At 47.3% G+C, this 24,557-nt stretch overlaps 1 protein-coding gene across 4 annotated transcripts; it reads left to right on the forward strand.

Moving 5' to 3' along the window:
* The first annotated feature begins 10 nt into the window (after positions 1–10).
* Positions 11–24,556, forward strand: ARHGAP1 (Rho GTPase activating protein 1). Of its 4 annotated transcripts, XM_035902900.1 has the most exons (13): positions 14–169; positions 328–4,679; positions 5,473–5,565; positions 16,102–16,189; positions 16,434–16,565; positions 17,066–17,152; positions 17,783–17,881; positions 18,604–18,711; positions 19,917–19,993; positions 20,394–20,471; positions 21,032–21,160; positions 21,338–21,441; positions 22,136–24,556. In XM_035902900.1, exons 2-13 carry the CDS (start codon positions 4,541–4,543, stop codon positions 22,313–22,315), a joined length of 1,314 nt encoding a protein of 437 aa, XP_035758793.1. In that variant the 5' UTR covers positions 14–169; positions 328–4,540; the 3' UTR covers positions 22,316–24,556. The 4 variants fall into 4 exon arrangements, with proteins under 4 accessions (XP_035758795.1, XP_035758794.1, XP_035758793.1 ...); XM_035902902.1 differs by having other exon boundaries at positions 11–4,679; positions 21,032–21,164; positions 22,136–22,253; XM_035902899.1 differs by having other exon boundaries at positions 14–4,679.
* Position 24,557: the final 1 nt, after the last annotated feature.

Genomic DNA, 24,557 nt, shown 5'->3' on the forward strand with positions numbered 1-24,557 from the left:
GCTGTTAAAAGCCCCTCCGCTACGCGATTAGCATGTGCTATGGGAACTTGGGTTTTTCTTTTCACAGTGCAAGTAGCAAATCTTTGAGTCTCTTATTGGAACCTTGACGTTGGCTCCGGGTTGTCAGAGGAGCTCAGCTGAAAGGGAATGGGAGAGAATCAGGAGCATGGTGAGAGGAAGAGGAGGAGGCGGTGCAGCCCCAGCAGGGCTGTGCCTGCCCCCCATTTCCTCACGTGCTCCGCATGTGATGTGTGGGTCCTGCATGGCGCTGCAGCCGTGTGCCAGAGCTCCCAGAGAGGACGCTGAACTCTGCGCTTTTGCTCACAGACCCTGTGGAGAACCACTAAGCCGGGGTGGATTTCCAGCAGGCATGGAGGTGGCCTTCAGCAAAGGGTTTGAGATGACTGCGGAAGGAAGGCTGCTCGTTTAAGAAGCTGTTACAATAACGAAGGGCGAAAGAGTTTCCCTGAGCAATAGTGTGCCTCTCCTGGGTTAGTTCGTCACGGAACACCACACAAAGCCGGTCCGGCTCTTGACCCTTTGGTTCTTTCAGGGTAGTATGGGGGTAGCGAGACTCTCGGTGGTACCATCGGTCTTGATGTGAGGGAAGACCTGGGCTTGGCTTTCTCAGTGAGTCTCAGTCCTGGGGCTCATTCACACGAGTGAGGGCTTTGAAGGTCTGCTTCTGAGTAGCTGCTTCCTTATTTTGCAGTGTGCTTGATATTAAGACTGTAGAAAAGTGCAGGGACTTGATTCACGTGTACAGAAAAACAGACGCTTGTGCAAACGAAACAAAACTGGGTGGAGGTGCAGATGGCAGCAGAGTCGGGAAAATAATACAGAATTGGGATTCTTTTGGGCCTGAGCATTGCTTGTTAATTGGGCAGGGAAGAAGAGGCCACTTAGCTTTTGTAGTTCTTTATTGTGTGTAAGTACCGGTCCAGGGCGTGGTAATGCATGCGCAGACATATTTTGATGTGTAGATTTACTTCTGAATTAATCGTGCATCTGGAAGAAAAACAGGAAAAGGAAATTGCTGAGTAGGTGCAGCTTAGAAATAAATGATGTAAAAGTACTGAAACTGGAATTGCAGAAAAAAATAGTCTGCATGAACGGCAGCTACCCACACTTCATAGATCCAAGTGAGCTGCCTTCCCTGGGTACGTCCTGGTAGGATCTTGTGTAAGGAGTCTCCAGCTCAGAATTTGTGTGAATATGGTATTTTAAAGGGCTGAGGTTTCTCTCCTCCAGCAGAACATGCTGTTCTACTGCACATCTCTCTGTTACCAAGAAAATACATTTTTATTAGACAGCAAGTGCCCAGGTGAACAGGTGTAGGTGCAGAAAACATACTTAAATGCTTGGAAAAATGGAAACAGTTGGCTCTTTAGAGCCCGGCAGTAAGTAAAGGCTTCTGATGTCAAGCATGATTCTTTAGGTTTTTAAATGTTTGACTAGGCTTTTTACTTTTTAAATCCTGGCACAGCATTTTTCTTACCTTCTGATTGGCTATAGAGGGTGTATCACTTGCATCTTGTCGTGACATTTATCTAAACCAAATGGGGTCCTTAAATTGTGTTGTGTCTGGTGAGATGCTGTTTTTTTGACAACTGTGTCGCCCTTAACACTGACACAGGCTGGACTTTCTGTTCAATGACATGTCCTGCTTATGGGTCATTTTTGAGTATGCAGGGAAAAATCTCATGCAGCTGCACTGTCAGGAAGTAAAATGTATACCCTTATGTGAAGATCCCCAAGTAGTTTCTTACATCCTAACTCTGGGTCTCTCCTTCTCCGTGACTGCTAATTCCCAGGCATTTAGAGGATTATATTTCTCCAAACTGTTCTAGGGTTACCTGATGTGAGACCCCATGCTTTTGTCTTTTGCACTGTTGGGAAAGGGCTGGGGAAAGTTCTGCAAAACCCTTTTTGCGCTACAGTCTGGTTCACAAGAAGGACCTGAAATCCAAGAGATCTTCTGCTCTAGATGTTCCTTCCATTAACATTTCTGCCACAGAGCACAATCCTAGAGCCAGGGAATGGAGCTGCCTTGGCTGTGAAAAGCACATGGAGGTATCTGGGGAGCCTGGTCTGCCTTTCCAAGGGGTAAGGAAGGTTTTGGCAAGGGCACTATCCACTGGGCTCTTTTCCAGTGTGGAACTGTAAGGATCCTAACGACTTCCTTCTTCCACATGGTGCCACCCCAGGATTAATTTTATGCCTAAGGGGAAATCCCCCAGTGCTGTCTAATAACCATCTCTTCTGCCTCTGATCAAGCACTGCAAGTTGACTGTGAAGCCAAGTTGTGATCTGTGTAGGGACAAGTGATGACACTTGGTGTCTTGCTGGCCCTATGGCAGTACCACCACTGCTGTGTGGGAAGATTTGGATTTGGACCCTAAGTGCTTCAGGACCTCGCTTTGGGGACACTCTTGCTACTGGGCATCCCCAAGGATCTCACATGAAAGGCATCTCAGTGGAGGGCAGCAGCTGAATGTAGGCCCCCTGTCCCCACTGGGGCCGGAAGGTCCCTGGAAGCTGGGAATGCTGAGGGGCTGCGGATGCTTCCTCAGTGTGGGGTGCTGGGCTGTGGGGCTGCTGAGCTGCGGTGGGGACTGCTTTAAGCACACTGACTCATACGAGTTGGTGCCTGGCGTTACCATAGAAATCGGATCAGCTGCTAGGGGTGGGGAGTCCTTGTCCTTTGGCTCCACCGCTGCATGGTTCCAGCATGAGCTCACAGTGCAAGGGAACCTGATGTCTTGCTCCTTATCCCTTCGAGATCAGAGGTCAGACAGCTCTCGCGGCCCTCACCAGAGAGGAGGGAATAATTTTGCCTGGGTCTCTGCTTGGCTGCAGTGGTCAGACCCTGTGTGTTTGCTGTGCTGTCTCGGTGACCTGCTGTCCATATATATCTTGCTCTTTCATATTTCAGGAAACTTATTTCATTTGCTTAGCAATAGCTCCCAGCCCTTTGGGAGCCCCAGAGAGGTGAAAACTGGTTGTAAACTGATGAGTAGCAGATAAGGGAGGACAGGAATTAAGGAGGTGGAATGATCCAGAGGGAGGGAACAAACACTGAGTATCCAATTTCCTGTACTCTCAAAATGCATTCCTAAGCTTGGTCATGAGTGTTGCCCCAAGCATGGACATGACGCCTTCTGATGCTCAGTCTCTCACAGTTCTTGTCCTCTGTGCTCACTTCTGTGTAACTGTTCTGTCATCTTCTCTGGATAAATATACACATTCAAGCTCTAGGGATGGAAGATGGAAGACGCAAAACATGGTTGCCCACCCTCCATTCTGCTAAAGGAAGTAACTTTACTGTGAATATAATCTTTCCACACAAAGGCGTTGTGCCTCTTCAGATCATCTTTGAACCCTTTGCTCTCCTCGTAATACAAAACAAGCACAAGCCTGCCTAAGAAACAGCATTACAGAGTCTTGCTGATGCAAGGTGTCATTTTGTTTTGCTACAGTTCTTCTTGGCTTGCTGCCTGTTGTCTGTGTGGTCTGTGTGAGCAATCCAGATCTCTGTATTTGTACTTTCCAGGACGTTGGCATTAGAGGATAACAGCTAGGGGGTCACCCCTCAGAACTGGTACCCTTAGGAGGTGCTATATGTTATGCTAGCTCAGTCCTGGGTTTGACACATCTTCTGCTCCAGGTGAGAATGAGAAATACTTGGAATCAACAGCAAACACACTGAGCTGTCTGTTTCTTGGACCCCTGTAATTCCTTGGTCTCCCGAGTATTATGGCATGCTTGGTGAAAAATATTCATTCTAGCAATATGGCTTTGATGTAAAGAGATGATTCTTGCTGCTTGCTGTCATGTAGGAGAAAGGATTTGCTGGGTGATGCTGAAAGGAGATGAAGGTTGTATGTGTGTTGTTCTCCCTCTCTTACTAGCTCAGCCTACAAAATCCTGTTTTAAGAAGCTGTTCACGTCTGTGTTCAGATCCCAGCACACTGAAGCACCCACTTCAGTGTTATTGAGAGCTCTGGCCCTCCCTTATGGGGAGAAGGGGGGGTGATTCCTGGGAAAGCTTCCAGCGCTGGGCCAACTGTGGAAACAGCTGGGCTTTGTGCCAGCCCTTCGGAGGGAGGGGGAGCTCAGAGCTGGTACAGTGAGTGTGTCAGGCTGGGGCTGGTGTAGCCTGTCGCCTTCCACAGTGTCTCGCTGCTGCTTCTGTTTCAGGAGAGAAACTACTCTGGACAGAGCTGTGGTCAAGCAGAGACTCGCTGGGAGGGTTGGTACAGGCTCCTGATGGCCTTTTGATAGCAGTTGGCATGAAAGAATCTGACATATGTCTGACATATGTTGGTGCTCCTGGCTCGGAGGAGGAGGTCCTGCCTGTGTTAAGGGGGAGGGGAAGTATGATCTCTGGATAAGTAAAGATAAGGGAGGACTGAGGAAAATGAGCAAGAAGAGGAAGAGCCTCTGTAAGGAGGTAAACTTGTGATCTGTGTGTCTCATCTAGCAATCTCGGCAGTCCTCATTCTAGACGCTGCAAAATAAACTGCGGTATTTGGGGACCATGGCTACAGACCCACTCTCAGAGCTTCAGGATGACCTGAACTTGGATGATACCAATGAGTCCCTCAGCCAGCTCAAACTGGCCTCCATAGATGAGAAGAGCTGGCCAGCAGATGAAGCCTCTGCTTTTCCCAAATCAGGTAAGTATCCTGCTTTGGGGTCTGGGCTTTGGCCAAAAAAGAATTGTTTGTCCTGCAGCACTGTGGACATATCTATATATACAGAGAGCCCCAGCTCCATCTGAAAGCTTTATGGCCACGTTAATCTTGCACCACACCCAAGTGAATTAGCCCCGCCATCGAACAGCACTAAAAAGCTGAGAGCCAGCTGATGTAAATATACTCTTCTCAGTCCTGTGGCTGGCTGCACTTTGGCGCTGGCAGTACAGATATCCTGTAAGTCCTTGAGTGTCCTCCATTATGGTCTCTTGCAGGATAGTTTGGCCTTCCTGAGTCAAAGGGTCTTGAAATTCCATGTAGGAGGTGGGGCTGGAGATCTGAGTTGTTGCTCTGAAATCCTGTGCTGTGGACTGCTGCCCAAAGAGGTCGGGGAAACTAGCTCAGGGGCATATAGGATGGCCATCTATCACAGGACCATGTTAAGATCCTCCTGCTCCAAAAAGCCATGATGGTGCCCTTGGCACTGGGGTTTTGGTCTTTGTGAATGTTTGTGACACATGTGAACAGTCGTTTTTGAGAGGGTGTCTGAAGAACAGTCTGAGGGGCATGTACAGACCTCATAGGATTGACAGGTCTCTGCTGAAGTCATTCTGAAGTCACTCTTGCCAACTCAGAATTTCAAAGGTGGGTTTCTGAGGTGGACAGGCACATACATTAGTCCCTCCCAATGTCAAAGAGCCATTTCTTCTCATCCCTCTCTCTATTGTGCTTCAGACTCTTTCTTCTAATTGCTTGTTCCTTGTGTTTTGTGCAGAGGACTCCAAAAGCTCCCCTGAGCCCATCACTCACCTGCGGTGGGATGATCCCTACTATGATATCGCCAGGCACCACATTGTGGAAGTAGCAGGTAGTGGTCTTTCTGTTTTCCCCTTTGATGTCTTTGCAGCTGGGCTGAGGAATGGTCTTTCTAATGGGATTGTGCGATCATCTACTATATGCCAGGTCCAAGTGGCAATGACGGCTGGTATTGTAAAGAGAAGGAGCAACAAACTTCTTGAATGTTTGCAATATGTGTAATTTTCTGTTGCAAGTAGGACTTGGTTGCTTTTGCTGAATTGTTTTAGATGTGGCCCTTGACTATATCCTGAGCACAAGATGTGGTTTTTATGTGATAATGCCATAGAAATTACCTAGTTACACAGTACAGCTGCAAGGTCCTCAGCTGACTGAGTAATCCGTGGTAGTTCTGGCAGCTCTCTTATATCTGAATGGCCAGAGCTTGCAATCCTGTCCAGAAACAGCATTTACAGAAATCTGAAACAGGGGTAATAGGCCCATGGCCTACTGCAAGGAAAGACCTGATCATTCAGGGTCCCAAGCATTCAGATTTTCTCTGTCTGGCTGTCTTATCCGTATTATTTTAATTACACTAACCCTTGGTGATTTACTAATGGGACCTATGTAAGGAAGAGTTTTGGGGGTAGCTTTTAGGTTGCTGTGGTAAGTCTGAGGGAAGGGTAATCCCAATTTGTCTTGTTCCTTGTTTAAAAAAAAGTGCCACTTCAACCTGTTGTGACTTGATTCACACTTCCTCCTTGGTTATCTGTAGCCACCTCCTACCCCTCCTATTGCCATTGGTCCCTGCCCCACATGTGAATTTGCAGTGAAGCAGAGGCACAAGCTGGAGTCCTCCTGATTCAGGGTTCTGCAGCAGGGTTTGACCACAGAGAGAAGATTTTCAGGCACTTACCTTGGTAAGAGTTGTCCTGACAACATTCTTTTCTGCGATGTCTTATTCTAGAATGAGCTTTCTTTCTTTTGGAGAACAAAATTATAATGTCAAACTCAAAACTTCGTTGTCCTTTGTCTCCTGTGTGCCTCTGGCTGCTCAGGTTGACAAGGCCAGGTGTTTAGCATTTGGGCCATTATGTCTTCTAGATTTGCCACAAGTGCTTTCATTTGCAAATGTGTTAGTAACCTTTTTTTCCATGGGGCTGGATTTTCAGGACTGGGGTGTAGAGAGATCTGCACCCTGGTCTCCCTGCTGCTGAAACTGGGAAGGGACAGATGTGTGGACTCCACCGTTTCAGTGATAATAGCTAGAATATTTGGAATGTGAATGGCAGAGGTAACTGGTGTTTCTGGACTCTGGGAGCTGGTGAGTTAAATGATACTGTTGTTTCAGTTCAGACAAAGCTTCAGACAAAGTGCTTAGCAGAGAGTTTAGATCAGAGACGTTGATAAGACTGGAATGTCAGCCCAAACCGAGGATGTATTTTCGTGATGTAAGCACCAGTCTTTCTGCTGGATTTCTGTTCTGAGGTAACGTGATATTTGTTTTCCCAAGCTCTTTGAATGAAGTATCACTGCAGTGGAGGTGTGTCTCAGTGGCTGTTGGAATGCAGCCATTTGACACGTTGTCTAGGATAGCAGATGAAGAATTTGCTAACTTCCTGAAAGGATTTCGTGGTGGTATCATGGCTGAGCGGGAGCTGTGCCTGCGTTCTGAAAGAGATCTCTTCCCCGTCATGGTTTAAATCTGCATTTCTAGTGGGCTCTCTGTCCCTGTCATGTCTCTGTATAGTGCAGCAGCAGTTCAGAGACGCTTCTCTTGTTGGCTGGTCCTGGCCAATTTTCACCAGTAGCTGGTTTATCTGAAAGCCTGCAATGGTCCTGCACAAAGAACATGGTGCAATGCCTTTCTTGGCACTGGAAGAGCTCAGCTCCAGATAGCGGATTTGCTGCCCCATAGTTTTGAGACTCGGTGGTGTCTCATCACCTGGAAGTAGGATTTATGAAGTTGATCAAAGGGGCCTGAGTTGTAATCTGGGCTCTGAGCTGAAGCTGTTTGTTCCATTTTCTTGGTCAATAATTAAAAACATTAACTGGAGAATGAGACAGGGTAATGTTCTCCGGGCTGTTGTTGGAGGCAAACAATCTGGGAAAATCTGGGAAAATCCTCTTAGAAGTAGCCTGGAGAATCAAAATCTTTCTGGAGGATTAATATGAAACTGTTTGGATCTGGCTCTACCGAAAAGTTGTGCTTGTCAGCGCCTTCAGGTGCAATGAATGCTCACCATGCTGAGCCTGAAACAAAACAGCTCCACCCCAGTTCTCTTGTAAATATTAGCAGCAGTAACAGCAGCAGATCAAGGGTAGTTTTATCCATTCTGCTGATTCATGAGCTTTCTCTTCCATGTCCTTCCCTGTTCTGCACTTCAGAACAGAAAGCATATGGCTAACTCTGTTCCTGCCTTCCCTGAAATATATTTTGGGATGGTGATGCTATTTTGAGACAAAAGCAGAAGGCTGGTTCCCATCCTCAGGCTGAACTCCGTGATCCCAGGCTTACCCTGTGTGGCCAGAAAAGTAATTGCTTCTCGTGGGATGGGTGCATGGTGTTAATAACTTATTAAAAGCCCAGCTTTGATGACAAAAAGTTAGCATGCTGACCTTTGTTTCTGACCTTAAGTTCAAGGCACTTTGGATTTGAATATCATGGCTATCTGGCCTGAAGAAGGAAAATCGTATCGAAAAATGTTCTGCAGAATTTGCGAGAAAAACAAGGGGTTTGGGTTTGTTTTTCACTTAAAAATAGTGCAGTGATTTCATGGAGACTCTCCTTTGTGCCCTCTGCTCCTGTCTCTTCGGGGGACTGGGATCTTCCTGGAAGAGGCTGTCCATGGGGAAGGAGCATGTCATTGCTGTAACTGTATGGTGGTGTGTCACAGGAAGATGGCAGCAAAAGGCATCCAGGCCACAGCTCCGAGGGAGTCCTGTGGCGTTGTTATGAATCAGAATATTGTAATTTTAGGAAACCTTCTTTTGGTTCTGGGATTCAATGCTTTTCTGAGGGAAGTAGATGATACTCTGCCTATCCTTTCAGGCCTATGTTAAAGTGTGTGTTTCTGGAGTGTTTTACGCAGGCTCTGGAGAGGTCTCTGTGTGGTTGTGCTCTTCTTGACTCTGAGTTCCTTTTTTTGTAAGTATTACAGGAAAGAAATTCGTCTTCACATGTGGCTAGAAGTTGGAACACAGGCCGCTCGATTTCACTGGACAAACCACTTCTGCAAAGTGTGGGTTTTTTCCTTGCTCACATCATACAGCGTTTGGAGGAAGTAAAGGCTTCTGGCTGAAGGCTGTTAAGGAGCTATCCCAAATTTCTGTTACTTTGAAGAGTTTCTGTGTCTTCTTGCTAATTCTTACATGGCAAAGGTGCTGCCATCTCTTTTGGGGTTGAGGGTGACAAAATCTTGGCCTTGAATTTCAGCAGAGGCTGAACTGCAAGAATATCGCAGATATTTAATAACAGTCTGAAGGAGGTCTCTGGAAGATGTCAGTGCCTGCTGGAAACCTGGGGCTGTGTGGGAAGAGCAGGGCTCTTGGCAGCTCTCTGGCAATGTGTTCCTTCCTCGTTCTTCTGCCCAGTCCAAAATACTGGTCTCATCTTTGTGGTCAATATGCAAACCTCTAGCTAGGAGGTACATCAGCATTCCCATTTTACACAATAACTGTCTTCTTCCTTTTGGGATAAGAAAACTGGGGCTTAACATATGATTGGCGTATGAATTCGCCGCTGCTGTGGAGGCTGGAAGTTGGCGTAGCAGTTGTCAGGAGAGTGGCCATTGCTATTTACTTCAGCTATGTAGTCCCTGCCCTGTAGTGACTTCAAAGCTTTGCTGAAGCTCAGAGCATGTTTCTGCTAGTTTTTGTGGTAAATCTGCTGCCTCACACCATTAATTGGCAGTCTGCAGGGCTGCCCTCGCAGAGAAGGCATGATGCTAGTGTGCGTAAGACCTGCAGTTGAAGTGGGAAAGCAAGGTGGAGAGCTGGGGCTCGTACCTTCTTGCATGTTACTAGACTGAAACTGCAGTTTCAACAGTGAATCTTTTTTCAACGGTGAATCTGGTACCAAACCTACCTGAAAAGCATTGTGGTTGGTTGTTGGCTGCAGGTGCCAAAGTTGTAACTATTGCTGAGGATTTGCTGTTGCTCTCGGTGATTGACATGGGGAGGTGAAATCAATCTTGGAGCACCAGTAGCTGTTGTTTTGTTAAGCAGGCAAAGGTAGAAGTTGCAGACAAAACTTGTGTTGGAAGTATGTTGCAGTGTGTCTTTGGCTAATGGTCCTTTTCCCTTCCAGTATAGTACATCATTATTGGCTCCATTAATACAGGGTGCCTGCATTTCTGCTGCTTTTGAATGTAGCTTCTGTCTTTGATTATTTTATTTTATTTTTTTTAGAAGAGTATTTGTATGATAGGGAAGGATGAGTTGCTTCTGTAGAATTGGGCACATCCAAAGCAAGCCCAGCTTGTGCACCATGTTTTGACATGCGAGATCAAGGGAATGGAGAGTTTCTAAGGGATTCTAAGTTACTAAGGAAGACCAAAGGAATGGAGAGTTTCTTTCTAGAGCCCTGCTCTGCTCGGGCTCTTGTCTTGATAGGCCCATGTGGGTCTGTTGTGTATATAGCTGTAAGAATGATGGAAAGGGGCTGGACATGGCAATAAATGATTTTGTAGATCCCTCCCTGCCCAGAGAAGCCTTATTTCTTTTTTCTAATTGGCAGACTTTATTCAGAACCTAGTAAACTTTTTTTTTTTTTAAGTTACGGGTATGTTAAAGATCGAAATTGTCCCTATCTTCAGCTTATTAGTGAAATTTAGCTTCTTCCAAAACAATCTGTTGGATGTTTATTCATACGGTATGATCCCATTCTCTACACGCTTCTGAAGATGTTCAAAAGACCTTGATGTTCAGAATGAATTGCATTTAACTCTTTTAAAAGTGGCAGTACAGCAGTTGCCATTTTGGTGGTAGGGGAAGCGTAACCGTAAGGGCCAGAAATTTGACTGTGATATACAGAATTGCAAATTCAAGAAAGAGACTGGGGAATCATGGGTTTCTGTTACTGCCTCTAATTGTTAGATAAGGTTGTTTTGGAGAGGGGCACGGGGAAAAGATGAAATAGGAGCTTGACTGCTGCAAGACAGCAACTAAATGCATCCCAGTGGCAATCTGGCTGGGCTCCGAGACTTTATACTCAATATTACTTTCTGCGAAAAGGGTGAGAAGGTTGGCTTGCTATAACTTTGTTTCTGTTCCTCCAGACCAGGGTGCACTTGATGGGGCCCAACCAGGTAGGTAGATTTTTTGTGGCACTAACATTTGGTACTGCAGATCATGGTATTCCTTTAGCATGACCGTGGCCTGTAGCTGGACTGTCTCAGGGGAGCCCAAACTTTGCTCAGCCTTAGGCTGCACTGGCAACTTTTCAGGAGTCCAAAGGCTGCACAAAACTGTCATCTGAGGGCTGCACCTCTGCCTCAGGCACCGCAGAATCATCTGAGCCAAATTTGGCAAGTGGGCTTTACTTTAAACACTTTGGGGCTCTTGGGTCTTAGTGTAAATCCTGTTCCTCTCCTGTCATGGTGGTGGCCTGCTTGGACCAGTTTGGTTTGAACTCAGATTTACCTTATTGTCATGTGTGCTTTGGAAGTTCATCCTAGGATTGCTTCCTATTCCTTCATATGATCTGCTTCTGCGCTCACGTGCTGAGCAGCTGGCGCTTAAACTGGATTCTCCAGCAGAAAGCAACTGTTACCAATTTCTTCTCCATTTGGATGCAGAGATGTTGTGTTTCAGTAACTTGTTCCTCATTCTAGCCTGAAGCTGTGCTGGACTGCTCTGTGCTTGCTGACCATTTGTTAATACTCTCTGGACTTCAGTCCCAAGCCTTAAGAATTTGGCTGCTGGTGCTTTCACACTTCTCAATGTAGATGAAAACTTCTTTTGGTGTGAAATTCTTTCTGCTGTTTCTGAATCTTCACATGGTCCATGGAAATGCTGATCTTCACTGCCTCATTATGTGGGATCTTCTCCCCCATTTGCCATGCTGTCAGGCATCTTCCCATTTTGCATTCTTTAGTCTGACCCTCTAGTATTTTTTGTATCAGTTACAGCTGTAGTCACTTGATAAGGCTTTATGATTCTGGCAGTGTTTGGATATTGGCAATATCTAGGTGGAAGATGTCACATATTAAAATACTTCTACTTTGAGCTCCTTACCTTCTTTTCCTGACGGGCTAAATTCTCTTTGGAATTCAAAAGACAGCTAAAATCTACTATACTTAAACACTGCCCAGCTGTGTCACAAGTTTGGCAGGAACCTGAAATTACATTAGGGAAGATTTTTACTGACAGCAGCTCTGATGAACATCCTAAACCTTGTGAAACTTGTGTAGTAATGTTCTGGAATTATGTAGCGGTGTCCACTCCTTCACCCTGAACTCTGTTAACTTTGCTGTTTTACCAATAACACTAACTTTTGGTGGCAAGTTTTATCTATCTGCATTCTCTCAATATCAAAGTACCAGGATATTCCCATTTGAATCTTTCATCGAGGTGGGCCTCAGCCAAGGGTACCTGATGAGGGTAAGAATGAGCAGGGTCCCTGGGCTGCAGTCACGCTGCCAGTGAGTAGTGTGACAGCCTCCAGTCATGGCGTAAAGGCTAATGGATATATTTCAGGAGAAATACCTAGAAAAGCTTAGCAGGATTTGCAAGTCAAGTGTGCATTTTCTGTGTTGGCTGTACGGATTCATTTAATAGAGAGTCCTGTGTCAGGACAGTACTGCTATCTTGACATGAATTTCTGCTCTGATACATTTGTATTGCTGCAGCTTGCCATCTGAAGCATTAGTCTCAGTATTTAAATTTCATCCCTTTTAGAAGTATGGTCCTACACTGCTGACTTGGAACCACAGCAATCATGTTCCTTGCCCCTTGTCTCAGAACTGCACTGGAAACACTGCTCTTCGGGTGAAAGGAGAAACTGAGTTTGGGCCTTAAAAGCACCATAACAATGTTCAGGAGAATTAGCATGTCTGTCAGTGCTACAAGTTGATATCTCTTTAGATGAGCAGCTGTCTTGACTGGAGAGGTTTTGCATATTGGCTACTGTCTTGCTCTTTGTTGTTAAAAAACCCCCAACATATCTGAATTACATCCTATAGGGAGGTAGTTTAATTCCAGCGTAGATAGAAAATATTTTTTATGTATGAACTTACTCACAAAGGTATGCACATTGTTGGGGTGCTCTGTGAGTACTGATGGTATATAATTGCTTCTTTGTTGGTTTGTTGTTAACTATTGAGCATTCCTTATCTGGGAGAGGTAGGAGACAGCCCGAGAAGCTGAGCGATTACTTGGTCTATAGTTGTGTTCAATGGAAACTTTAGCTATTTGCAATTGCAAACAAGAGGTGAAAACCTAGATATATAAGATTAATATTGCAAACAGCACAAGGGATGGAACATCTGGGAAAAATCAAATGTGATAAGAATCTGTTTGGTTGGAGGCAGAGAGGCCACCTGAAGGCAGTGTCCTCTGACAGCCAAGAATGCATGCAATGGGCTTTAGGTTCTTGTTTATAAATTGGAACAACTGATTATTGAGTTTTGGTGCTGGATTTTGAATTTTGTCGTGTCTGGAGGAACCACACTGATCTGATATATGTCAGGTGGAAATAAGATTGGCAGTTGGTTGTTTTTGCAAGAGTCTGCGTTGGCGGGCTGAGCTCAGTGCAATGAAAGTGAGGTGAAACCCAGAACTCAGTAATGGGCATGCTGGTTCCTGTGTAGGTCTCATGCATAAATTCATTCTGATTTGGAAGGCAAAATGGGCCACTCCTTTTTCAGTCATCCAGAGGACTATAGATTATCTCTTGGTGTACTTGGCCCTGGAAATTATCCAAGGGAAACATGCCATCTCCCCTTTGGCAGAATCATGGATTGTCCATTTTTTCTTAACCAGCGATCCCAGACCTTTTCACCAAGGCTATATAAGGAACAAGATTCTAGACTTTGCATAGGCCCTGCCATAAGCTTTCATGTCATTCCAGTGGAAGGTGTTTAAGCTGTGTGGTTCCTGACTTGTGACTTGTCAGGTCTGGAGCCTGAGCTGAGTGTGTGGCCACCCACAAAATCACATGAATGTGGTGCTGTACTGCAGTTCTTCACAACCAAGGCCTGCCTTGATCAAGCTTGCAGTCTGCTTCTGGCCCTCAGACCACCCACTCTGGTGTGAAATGCAGCCTCTGAGCTAACTGAAGATCGCACATATTCTGACTTTAGTGCAGAGCTATGATCCGCAAAGATCTGTAGTCTTTCTGAACATTCTCTTTCATCACTACAAAACTCAACAAATTCTCGGATAATACTGTCTTCTTGCTGCTCTGTGCAAGCAGGACCATTTGTCTTCCAGATGGAGACATATGAGTGGCTCAAGACCACTGGGAAGAGTCACAATCTTCCATGTTCCCTGCCCGGGACTTCGTAGCCTTCACCTTTGTTTTATAGACTGGTTATGTGCGTTAGACCCAGCCCTAAAGCTCATGGCCCTAAAGCTACCAAGAAACTCTGGGCTAGGCAGAGAGTGGGCTACCGTGGGATATGCAATGTGATGTTGGTCTTGTGGCCTGGCTGTGACTGTATCTGGTTGTTCCAGATGAGCCTTGCATCACTCTCTCCTAGTCCTGCATTCTGGGTCATGCATCCTCCCTAATTGCCCCTTACCTCCGCATGTGTATGTCAATGTGATGGCTTATGCCACCCCATTCCTGGTCTCTACCTAGCACTGCCTCAGTGTCCCTAGCTTTTGTAGAGGTTCTGGCTTGTGTGCATCAGTAAATTCTGTCTCTTGTGTTGTCTGGTGAGTGACTTGAAAATGGGACTTGTGAGGGGAAAAATATAAGCGAACAAGTAGCAAGAGAATCTGTTTTTCTGGCCAGGATGGGGGTAAAAGAGGGTTAGTTGCATCTTAATGTCATGGCTGGTGTATGTGAGCTCTCTGGCTCCCATTTGCAGCACTAAGTGGTCATCTGTTCCTCACAGGCAGTGTTCCCAGAAACCTCAGGTTTGCTGTTCCGGGGCTCAGTTTGAGATCTCAGTTGCTGCACGGCAAGCGTAACAAAGCGTTAGTTGAGGGCCAGAGCCCATGCAAAGGTGATAAAATGGCTGCATGCTCTGAATATTGTAAATCAGTGTGGGGAAAAGGATATATTTCAAGAGGAATGATGTATTGCAGGGCTGTCCTGCATAAGTAGCGATCCTTGCTGCTTTTCTGTGCTGTGGTCTGTATGAGATGGTTGTGCTGTAGGGGACAAAGGAGGGTGTTGTTGAGTATAAACTCAGTGGCCCCTTCCACTGCTCCCTGCTCCTTCTGTTCGACAAGAAAACATAGCTCTCAGAGCAGGGTGAGATGGGAAGACTCTAACCCTTCACACTAAAGGAACAATCTCATCTCCACTGGTGCTAAAAAGCAAGTCATCCTTATGGAAATAGATTGAGTGTTGTGCCTGGGAGAGAACCAGACTTTCCCTCAAACTCTGTATGTCTGAAAGACTTTGCGGCTTGGTTCTTAGTTACCAAAATCTCTCAATTCCCCTAGCATGTCTGCTAAGCTTGTCCATGCCCATCTGCTCGGATTTTGTTCATGGGGCTGAGATCCCTGCTTGGCACAAGTCCACTGGTGTATGAAAACTTGCTTTGGGGAAAATTTGGCTTGTTGTCTCTGAAGCCTCAAGTGGTAGCTGGGAGTGTCCTTCCTGAGATGAGGGTGCTTTACGTGGGTTATTTGGCTCCAGTGTGATGGGGACTGTTTGCTGCTGGGTTTTTACGTAGAATGCTTTGTTGTGCCACACCGCGCAGCTCCTTCCAGCTCAGGCTGGAAAAATATCTCTGTGGATGGAAAATCTAGGAAGCAGTGAACAGCTTGTTCTGCAATCCCCCTGGAGAATCCAGCAACCCTACTTGGTCCATCTGTAGAAGAGGCTTATGATGATGCTTACTTCTCATCTCTGGGATGTGGCTGGGACTGCCATGTTTCTAGGAATTTCTTGGTTTCCAGGGTATGAAATGGCTTTGTTCTGTGTGCAGGACTAAGCTTCAGGTGAAGCAAGAAACAAATGTACCAGACCACAAGTGGTTAGTCTGGGACTGCGTGCAGAACGGAAGGAGTGGTTATTGTGCCTGTGAGGGGCAGTTTTCCCTGTGCCTCCCTGGGCACACGTGCATCAGGAGCAGTGCTCAGGGGCACCGTTGCAGGAGTAATGCTCTGAGCACTCTGCTCTGTGCTTGAGGCCTCCATCCATACATGCCCTGAGGCATCCTGGCTTCCAATCCTTCCTCTTCTTTCAGGGCTGGAGCATGGACTCTGTTCTCCGTTTGCATTGTTGACCTGCCAGGCCCTTGGTGTTCAGGTTTCTGCTTCCGTACTAGGCCCGGGGCAACTCTGCTGAAAATCAGGTTTAGCTTTTCTGGCAGCTGTGTCAATCCAGATTTCTGCCTTGTTATGGTGGTTTCCATTCTCTGTCTACCCCTTGCTGCCAAGACCACAATGTAGCTTAAACTCCCTTTAATCTCTTGCATTTCATCTGCAGGTGATGACAAATATGGAAGGAAAGTAATTTTGTTCAGTGCCTGCCGGATGCCCCCAAGTCATCAACTTGATCACGTGAAACTGCTGGGGTGAGTAGTGTCTTAGGAGGCTGTTGCTATACTTTTTAAACCTGACGTAATTCCCAGGTGCTGGATTCCTGGGGCCAGATCTATCTGCAGTGGCTTCTTTAGCTGGACACGTCCTCCCAAATTACTTATCTCCATTGCTGGGGATGCAAATCCTCTGTTATGGCACACAAAAGTGAGTCCCAAACGGAGGAAGAGCCTCCCTGTGGCAGAGCATGAAGTGAGTTCAGCAGTTGTCTTTTCTCAGGTACCTGAAATTCACACTGGACCAGTATGTGGAGAGTGATTACACACTGGTGTACCTGCACCATGGCCTGACCAGTGAGAACAAGCCATCCCTGAGCTGGCTGCGGGATGCCTACAGGGAATTTGATCGCAAGTGAGTAAGGCTGCAGCAAGCAAAGATGTAACATGCTGTTCTGTAGCCTAACATAAAAGATCTTCCCTGGCACGCCCATGTATCTTGGTGATCATAATTTACTGTCACTTGTTTCTGCTATTTATGGAGATGGGTTGTTGTTTGATGTAGGCTGAATCATGGGATAAACAGCTCCTTCTGTAGTTACATCCTTTAGGCCAAGAGGCAAGCAGCAAAACTAGGACCCAGTGCAAGCGTGTCAGCCCCATGGTATAACTGTTGCCTCCTGGTGAGGCTGCTCACTGCTTCTTGATGAATCTTGGAATACAGTAGAGCATGCCCTTAGGCTGCTGAGTGGCCTGACACAGCTACAAAGCATGGGAGAGCAGAGGCTGTGGGTGCTGGAGAGTGGTGAGGGTCAGTGCAAAAGGAATGGAGCACCCAGGGGTGCCTTAATCTTGTGGAAAGGTTGGTTCCTCTGCTTAAAGTGCAGTTCATCCTTACTTAGCTTCTCTTGGCAGGTACAAGAAGAACATCAAAGCCTTGTATATTGTGCACCCAACCATGTTCATCAAGACCCTGCTGATTCTCTTCAAGCCTCTGATCAGGTAGGAAGCACTATAAGCCCACCCACATCCTCACACTGCAGGGGAGTAATGGGGCATTCTTAGTGGGGCACAAGATGAGCCCAGGCTGCTGAGTCTACCCTGAAGACTCTCACCTGTGCTATCTCATCCTGCTTCTGAGCTCAGAAATATTCAGACACAGCAAGTACTGCTTTGGGTGCCTGCAGAGTTTGCAGCTCTGTGCTGCTCCCTTTCAGTCCAGCCAAGTATAAGTAAAGTGTTGCAGGCTCTGCTAATAATGAAAAAGGAAGTGAGAGCATCAGTCCAAACTATATTTAATTCATTGTGTTGATGCTGAAATCCTAACTCTGTAAAATAATTTACAACAAAACTTTCTCCAGCCTACTGCTGAACTTAGGAAGGAGAACTCCAGTGTTTTAGGGAGCCTGCTGCTGCTAGGGCTTCTAATGTGACTTGGAAAGTCTTGGCATCTCCTGGTAAAATATATGGAGTTGGAGAGCTATGTGAGTGACATCTCTGCTGCTCAGCCATACCTGCCCCTTTGCCCCATTGGTGTCTCTTGCAGAGTCCTGCGCTCCTTGCCTGTAAGAAGTCCGTTCTGGTACTGGATTTCCTGATTCCTCACATACCTACTTTTCTCTCGTTTTTCAGCTTTAAGTTTGGACGAAAGATTTTTTATGTGAACTTCCTTAGTGAGCTGGAGGAGTATGTGAAGCTGGAACAGCTGGGAATCCCAAGTCAAGTGCTGAAGTGAGAATGCTGCCTGTCTCCCATTTGCTTAGGGCTCTATGAGAGTGGACTTTTCTGGAGGAATGGCAAGGGGAAGAAGAGATTGTTCCACTCAGGCAGTGGTTCTGGAGGGAGTGGTGACAAATTGCCTTAAAGATTTGTTTCTCTCTGTGCTTCTTCCTGTGTGTCCTTGGCTCCAGTGCCCAGTTCTGTCCTTGAGTTAAAAATTCTCCTGCAGTGGAGCACCTATCCTGCCTCTCCCACTTACCCCTTTCTGCAAGCTGCTGACCTTAACACTGACCTGGAGCTCGTGGTGTGCATCTGCTGTGTCTGGGCACCTGCTTTGCTCACTCTGCACAGTTCAGCTTGTCTTTGGGGCATCCCAAAGTTGCCACCATCTCGGTCCTACCAGATTGAGTCCCTGTCTCTCACACACACATGCAACTCTCTCATCACAAGCAGTGCTGTCCTGGCCTGCTGCCCATGCTGTCTGTCATCCTCAGCTACTCCAGCTCCTGATTCCAGATAGATGTTCCTTTCTCCCTGCTTTTTTCTGGCAACCAGATGTTTGGTCTTGTTGCCCCTGTGCTCCAGAACTGCCTGTCCTGTTTTTGCATAGGTGGAATCAACCATACTAGGCTGGAGCTGTTAGCAGTGGGTGTGAAGTGGGTCACGTGCAGTGCTGGGTTCATGCTTTTTCTGGGAGGTGGAGTGGCTTTTTGCTATTCTCTGTTTTGCCACAGATATGACGAATATCTGAGATCCCTGCAGAAACCTTCACAAGTGCCCCAGAAGCCAACACCCCCACGCCCACCACTGCCAAACCAGCAGTTTGGAGTCTCGCTCCAGCAGTGAGTATCTCTGGATTGTGTTGCTTTTGCCCTGACTTGCTTGAGATGAGGTCACTGTATTTATAACTGAACAGCAGCAAAAATGGCTGTAAAATTTCTTGCAGTTCAGACTTCTTACAAAGCTTTAATCATTCTGAGGAACCCTGCGCTCGTGTCCAGATCCTGACTGACTCAGTTCAGTTCCACCCTCTTCATTCCCCAGCTAGATTGTATCTAAATTAGGATGAGATTGTTTCTGCAGCTAAGGGTCACTACAGGAGGAACAAAATAACGGCCATGGGGACGGCTTTATGCCACTAGAAACTTCCTTTAAGCAAAGGAAGTCTGTAGGAGGCCGATGAAGGTGTCTTTAGGGCTATGCTGTTTTGACTGAGCAGTGCTGCAGATCCGTTTTAGTTTTTTCCATATCATAATTTCTGTTTTAAAAGCACTTACCCTTTTACTGATTCCCACCCCCCATTCCTGCATGGTGACACAGGCAAACACAGACACTGGCAAGTGCTAGTGGTACTGGTTAACTAAGTGTTGAAGGTATTTTTAACTTTGAGTGTGATTTTGGTGCCGTGGGGAATGAGGAGGAGCCAGTATTGTGTGGCCAGACAGATCTTCTGAAGCAATCTGGGCACACATTCCCCAGCTTCAACATGTTTCCAAATGTAACCCTTGTGGTGCTGTGTGCCTGAGAGGGGTGAACAGCTCCATGCTATCAAGTGGTATAGACAATCAAATGTGAGGGTGGCAGTGAATACTTTGGCATCACTAGGGCTCCCCTGACAGCCATTGGGTTGATATATCTTCCGATACAGGATTGGGGTGGGTAAACTTATCCCATCTATATTTCTTACATGTGTCAGCTTTTTTCTGGCCTTGCTCCTATGAGGACGGAAAAAGGAAGCTTAATCCTTTTCATCTGATTCGTAACTAGCAGCCTTGCCTTCTGGGAACCCCTTTGCCCTGACACAGGCTGTAATTTTTACAGAAGATAGAGAAATATTCCTGTGGTGTCGGAATGAGCTCATACTTGCTCCAGTGAATGATGTAGCATGACGGGTGAAGAGGAGATAAGGCTGGAATAATGGCTGAACCAGGGACTGGGGTAGCAAGATTGTATGTGGTACAGCTTGTGTGGGCAACTTCAGGACCTAGGGGCTGCTTGCAGGGCAGGGAGGAACCAGCCATTTGTAACCTTTTGTCTCTTCCTGCAGTCTCAGGGAGAAGAGCCCTGATCAGTCTCCTGTTCCTCTGGTGGTCAGAGACACTATTGCTCATTTACAGGAGCATGGTAAGTGTTCGGGGAAGCTACAGCCCCTCTTAATTCCATGGCAGTGGCCTCTCCTCCACCCAAGTTCCCATCCAGAGTGTGGTAAGATAAAGAAGAGCAGTAGCCTAGAATAAGGTATGAAGGCCTGAACGAGGTGAGTTAGCCTTCAAGAGAGATTGTACAGGGTTTAGGAGACCTCTTTCTTCCAGTCATCCATACTCCCCCTTGTATAAGAGTAGCAAAATGCTCCTTGTATCCTTTGACTGGTAGTGGAAGCAGAAAGAGTTGCTGTACTATAAAAAAGGGACTTGTTGACATCTGTCTGAACGCCCCACAGCATGGATTTATGATTGTTAAGACCAGCATTTTTAGAGACTCTCACATGGCTGATCTTTCTTCTCCACCTGCTCTCATTTCACAGCTCTTGCTACAGAGGGGATTTTCCGGAGATCAGCAAATACACAGGTTGTCAGGGAGGTCCAGCAAAAATACAACATGGGTAAGTGCCCAGACTCAGCAGAGCCCCTGTCATTCCATAACTACTACTGTCCACCTGGAACTGTGTTGGAACTGGTCCATCATGGCTCCTCTCCTTCTCTGATAGGCCTCTAGGTGAGGCCCCATCAGGGTATGACCTGAGTTGCAAGGGAGAAGCATCTGATACTTCTGCTGTGTGGAAAGCATATTCCTTCCCACTCATGTTCCCCTTGCTGCCCTTTTCCTTCCTGAAAATTTCCCTGTTCTCAGGGTGGGATATACCATCTTAGTCTGGTTATACTGGAGGGACTGAAGATAACCAGGAATAAACCTGGTCATCCGTTTCATTTGATGACTCTTAAAGATGTAGTGCTGGATTCAGCAGTGCTTTGCTTATGTTTTTGGGACACATTTTTCCACTCTGCTAGAAGATGTGGTGCTTCTTCAGTAAAGAACACCCTCTCTGTGTTCTCTAAAATACTGCTTCCCTAGTTCTGGGGTATGACGACCATGTCCAATTCTTTGTCTAGAGGAGGTTCTGCTTTGGCCAGTGTGCACTGAGTCTCTACTCTACTTTCTCAGGTGTGCCTGTAGATTTCCAGCAGTATGAAGATGTGCACCTCCCTGCTGTGATTCTCAAGACCTTCTTGAGGGAGCTACCTGAACCCCTTCTCACTTTTGCCCTCTATAGTCATGTTGTCACCTTCCAGAGTGAGTTGTAACAGGAGCATGCTACTCCTGAATGTTGCACTGGGCAAGGGCAAAGATGTCTTGGGGCGGGGGGGCAGTCCTGCACAGGATACCTTGTGACTGCAAACAGGGCTTTCATCAGGGTGGGTGCTGAGGATTCCTCATGGACCTGCTTGTCTTGTCTGTCTTGATTTTTAGGTGTGGAGGAGGTGAATCGTGTGGATGTTGTTCGCAAAACACTCCAGACTCTGCCAGAAGAAAATTACGAAGTGCTCCATTTACTGACAGCCTTTCTGGTTCAGGTGAGCTGCTCCAAAGGTGGGCAGTCATATTCTAGTTCAGTTGCCAGTGCCTTGCATCAGCTTTTTGACTGCCTGCTCCCTCTTTTCCTTTGAGAGGAAATGAGTCTCAACCTAGGAAATTGCCTTTCTTTACATTATGTTCTTGTTACACAGAGATCAAGAATGATCATGATGAACTAACCAAAGCGCTTGCTTCTCATAATGCTGAGAGGTGCAGGCTGGCATTAAGCCCATGTGGTCTGTACCAGAGAGGCTGAAAGGCTCCCCAGGGTGGAGGTACAACTGCAAAATAACCAAGTAGAAGATTAGGCTGGAAGAGGGGTCTCAGATTTGCCCCACAGAACTTTCCACTGCCAGGGAAGCCACTGCAAGGCTATTCTAGCAAGAGGGAAGATCATTTTGTTTTGAGTGGTAACCTGGACTGTAGAGATATTGTCTAACAGTGCTCTTGGTCCTATTGTTATGATATGCCCTGGTGGTTAAGCCATAGTGGCAAATGGCAAGGTATTGCTCCTCACCTCCTGAATGCTGGATGTTATGTGTGTTTCCCCCAGCCATCCTCTGGCATTGGGCCTTCAGCTTCTCTCCTTTCATTTGCCCTTGGGAGCCTGTCAGCTCTGGCTTTGGGGAGGGTAGAAGGCAGCTGCTGTGTTGTTCCGTAGGATTCACAACGGTCTCTTTCCTTCCCACGTAGGTCTCTGCTCACAGTGACAGAAACAAGATGACAAACACCAACCTGGCAGTTGTGTTTGGCCCAAATCTGCTGTGGGCCAAAGATGTAGCCATCACCCTAAAAGCCATCAACCCCATCAATACCTTTACGAAGTTCCTGCTGGACCACCAGAAGGAGCTTTTTGAGGATGTGGAGGCCTGAATCCAGGCCAGCCCACACCAGCACACTGTGCCCACCTTCCCACCTTCTTTCCCACCTTGTCTTGGAGCTGTGACCAAGCTGTCTCCAGTGCAAAGGGACCATTGATCCTCTGGGTGATGAGCAGAGCGAGGGCTGTGGAGATGGTGGAGAAAGGGTGTAAGTAAGCAAGCAGGAGACCTGCTGCTCCGGATGGGGAGGGGAGCTGGTCTCCCAGCTGCTGCAAGTGGAGTCCTAACCCACCTGCCAGTCTGTGCAGCTCCTCCAGGTCTCATCACCAGTCTGTTGCCCTATCAGATGACCTGCCTTCCTTTCCTCCTTCCCTCACATGCAGTTTTTCTGCCCTCCTGCTCCCTTCCTCGGCAAAGATCTTTTTTGTGCAAGCTCCCAATAGCCCCAGCTCACCCCCCCTTGCCTCAGCTGGGCTGTCTGGGCTAGGGCAGGCTTGCTGGGTTTTGTGGCAGAGATGTTCTTGCTGTGAGTGTCATCTCTCGGCACTGAATGTGCATCCTGCTTTCCCTAGAGGCACCTAAACCAGGGAAGGGAACCAGGCAGCCCTTGTGCTTCAGGTAGCAGCGTGTCCTGCACTTGCAAACACTACTCTGGACCCTGTGCTTTTGGCAGGCAAGTGAAGGACAGGCTCACAGCACATGGGCTGTATTACCTGTCAGACTCTAATACAAGGAAGCTGAATTTAGTCCAACCCCCTCTGGAGTCACCCACTCCAGATACTATTTGGTCTTGTTGGAGTATAGTGGGTGAGGTGCCTCCCATAGCTACCCAGCTCAGGTGTGTTTGTCCCTGCAGCAGCGTGTCCAGCCTGGCTGGGAAGGTTCACGCCAGACCTGGCTGTGTGGGGGCGCTGGCTGGGGCCCTGTGGCAGCTGGTGAGCCTGAATGGCAGGGAGCAAGTGCCCTGGTGGCACTGAACTGCTGAACGCTATGAGGATCACTGCCTTTCCCTGTGGCAGCAGCACAAGGCCTCTTCTCATCCCTCAGGCATTGTGTGTCTGTGCGACTGGCACAGACTGCCTTGGTTAGTTGTCTTTTTGAGCAGAACTTTCCCCAGCACAGTGTAACAGAGAGCATGGCCTTGAGGGAGAGTCTAGGAACTGGGGCTAACCCTTACCCTGGAGTGCACCAGGCCTGGATTGCAAATTTCTGCCCAGGTGCTGAGCATTCATGTGCCAAAGCTGTGAGGGAACAGCTATTCCATGCCAAGGGCCTTTGCCCTGTCTCCTCCTTGGTTCATGCCTTCCTTCCATCCTACCATGGAAGCCTGGTCAGATGCATCCTGGGCACGGCTGGAGAGATCGGGTTGTCCTCAAGGCAGGCTCAGAGTGGGATGGGCCTGGCACCTTCCCAAAGCAGCTGCAATGCTGTTAGGGCATCACTGTTGGCTTTGGGCTGCAGCATTCCCGTTACCTGAGCTAAAAGACATCCACCTCCTTAGCCCGGGCCTGGCAGGGTGTGAAGAAGGGAGCTTCTAGCCTTACTTACCTGGTGTGTTGTATCTTTATATCTTGTGCCCTGCGTGCCTGGGCCACTCCTCCCTGCTGCATCTGGCCACAGGGACAAATCTTTTGGACCAAGTAGAATGAATTTTTAAAAAGCTACTGGATGCTAAATAGAATTTGCTTTTTCATAATATTTTAGCCTGCCTTTAAACGCTGACCAATGGTCAGTGCCCCAGCTGTAATCAAAATAAGTGATATCTGCTGCAGGAATTATGGAAATTGCTCTTTTTGCTAAGCTCTGGAATGGGAATGGGTGTGAGCATAGGCAGCTCTGCAGGGCAGCGCAGGTTCAGCCAGCTGGCTCAGAGGAGGCACACCAACACGTGGGTGGGAACAGTGAGCAAGAAACTGAGCATTACTAAGACTGGAGCAAGAGATGTTCTAGGAGACGGCTGGGTCTGATCCCTTCTAGATACTGGGGGGGCTTTGCCCTATGGAGGCTACAAAGCTGTTTAGTCTCCCCCTTCCAAGAGTAGGGGGCTTCCCTGTTTGGCCAGGATACAAATTGTTTCGGCCTGAACAATTCACAGCAGTAACCAAATAAATGTTTTGAAAGTAGAGATACTCAGCTCCTAATTCACCTGTGATCTCTGCTAGAGTAAGTTAGCAGGGCTGATGTGCTGCAGAGGAGTAATATGTTGGACAGGGTGAAGAGAGGGGTGCTTGCCCCACTGTTTGTTTTAGGGGGCATGGCTTTCTGGACAGCTTGGGAGGAGCATGGAGGCTGAG

This window comes from Egretta garzetta, unplaced genomic scaffold (genome assembly GCF_000687185.1).
Source record: "Egretta garzetta isolate BGI_Z169 unplaced genomic scaffold, ASM68718v1 scaffold329, whole genome shotgun sequence".
NCBI lineage: Eukaryota > Metazoa > Chordata > Aves > Pelecaniformes > Ardeidae > Egretta > Egretta garzetta.

What these genes read in the sequence shown, in the direction of transcription:
- ARHGAP1 (XM_035902899.1), top strand. Translation starts at nt 4,541, where the DNA reads ATGGCTACAGACCCACTCTCAGAGCTTCAGGATGACCTGAACTTGGAT. An exon ending in CCACATTGTGGAAGTAGCAG is followed by an intron (nt 5,566 to 16,101) that starts GTAGTGGTCTTT and finishes TTTCATCTGCAG; the next exon opens with GTGATGACAAATATGGAAGG. An exon ending in TGCTCATTTACAGGAGCATG is followed by an intron (nt 19,994 to 20,393) that starts GTAAGTGTTCGG and finishes CTCATTTCACAG; the next exon opens with CTCTTGCTACAGAGGGGATT.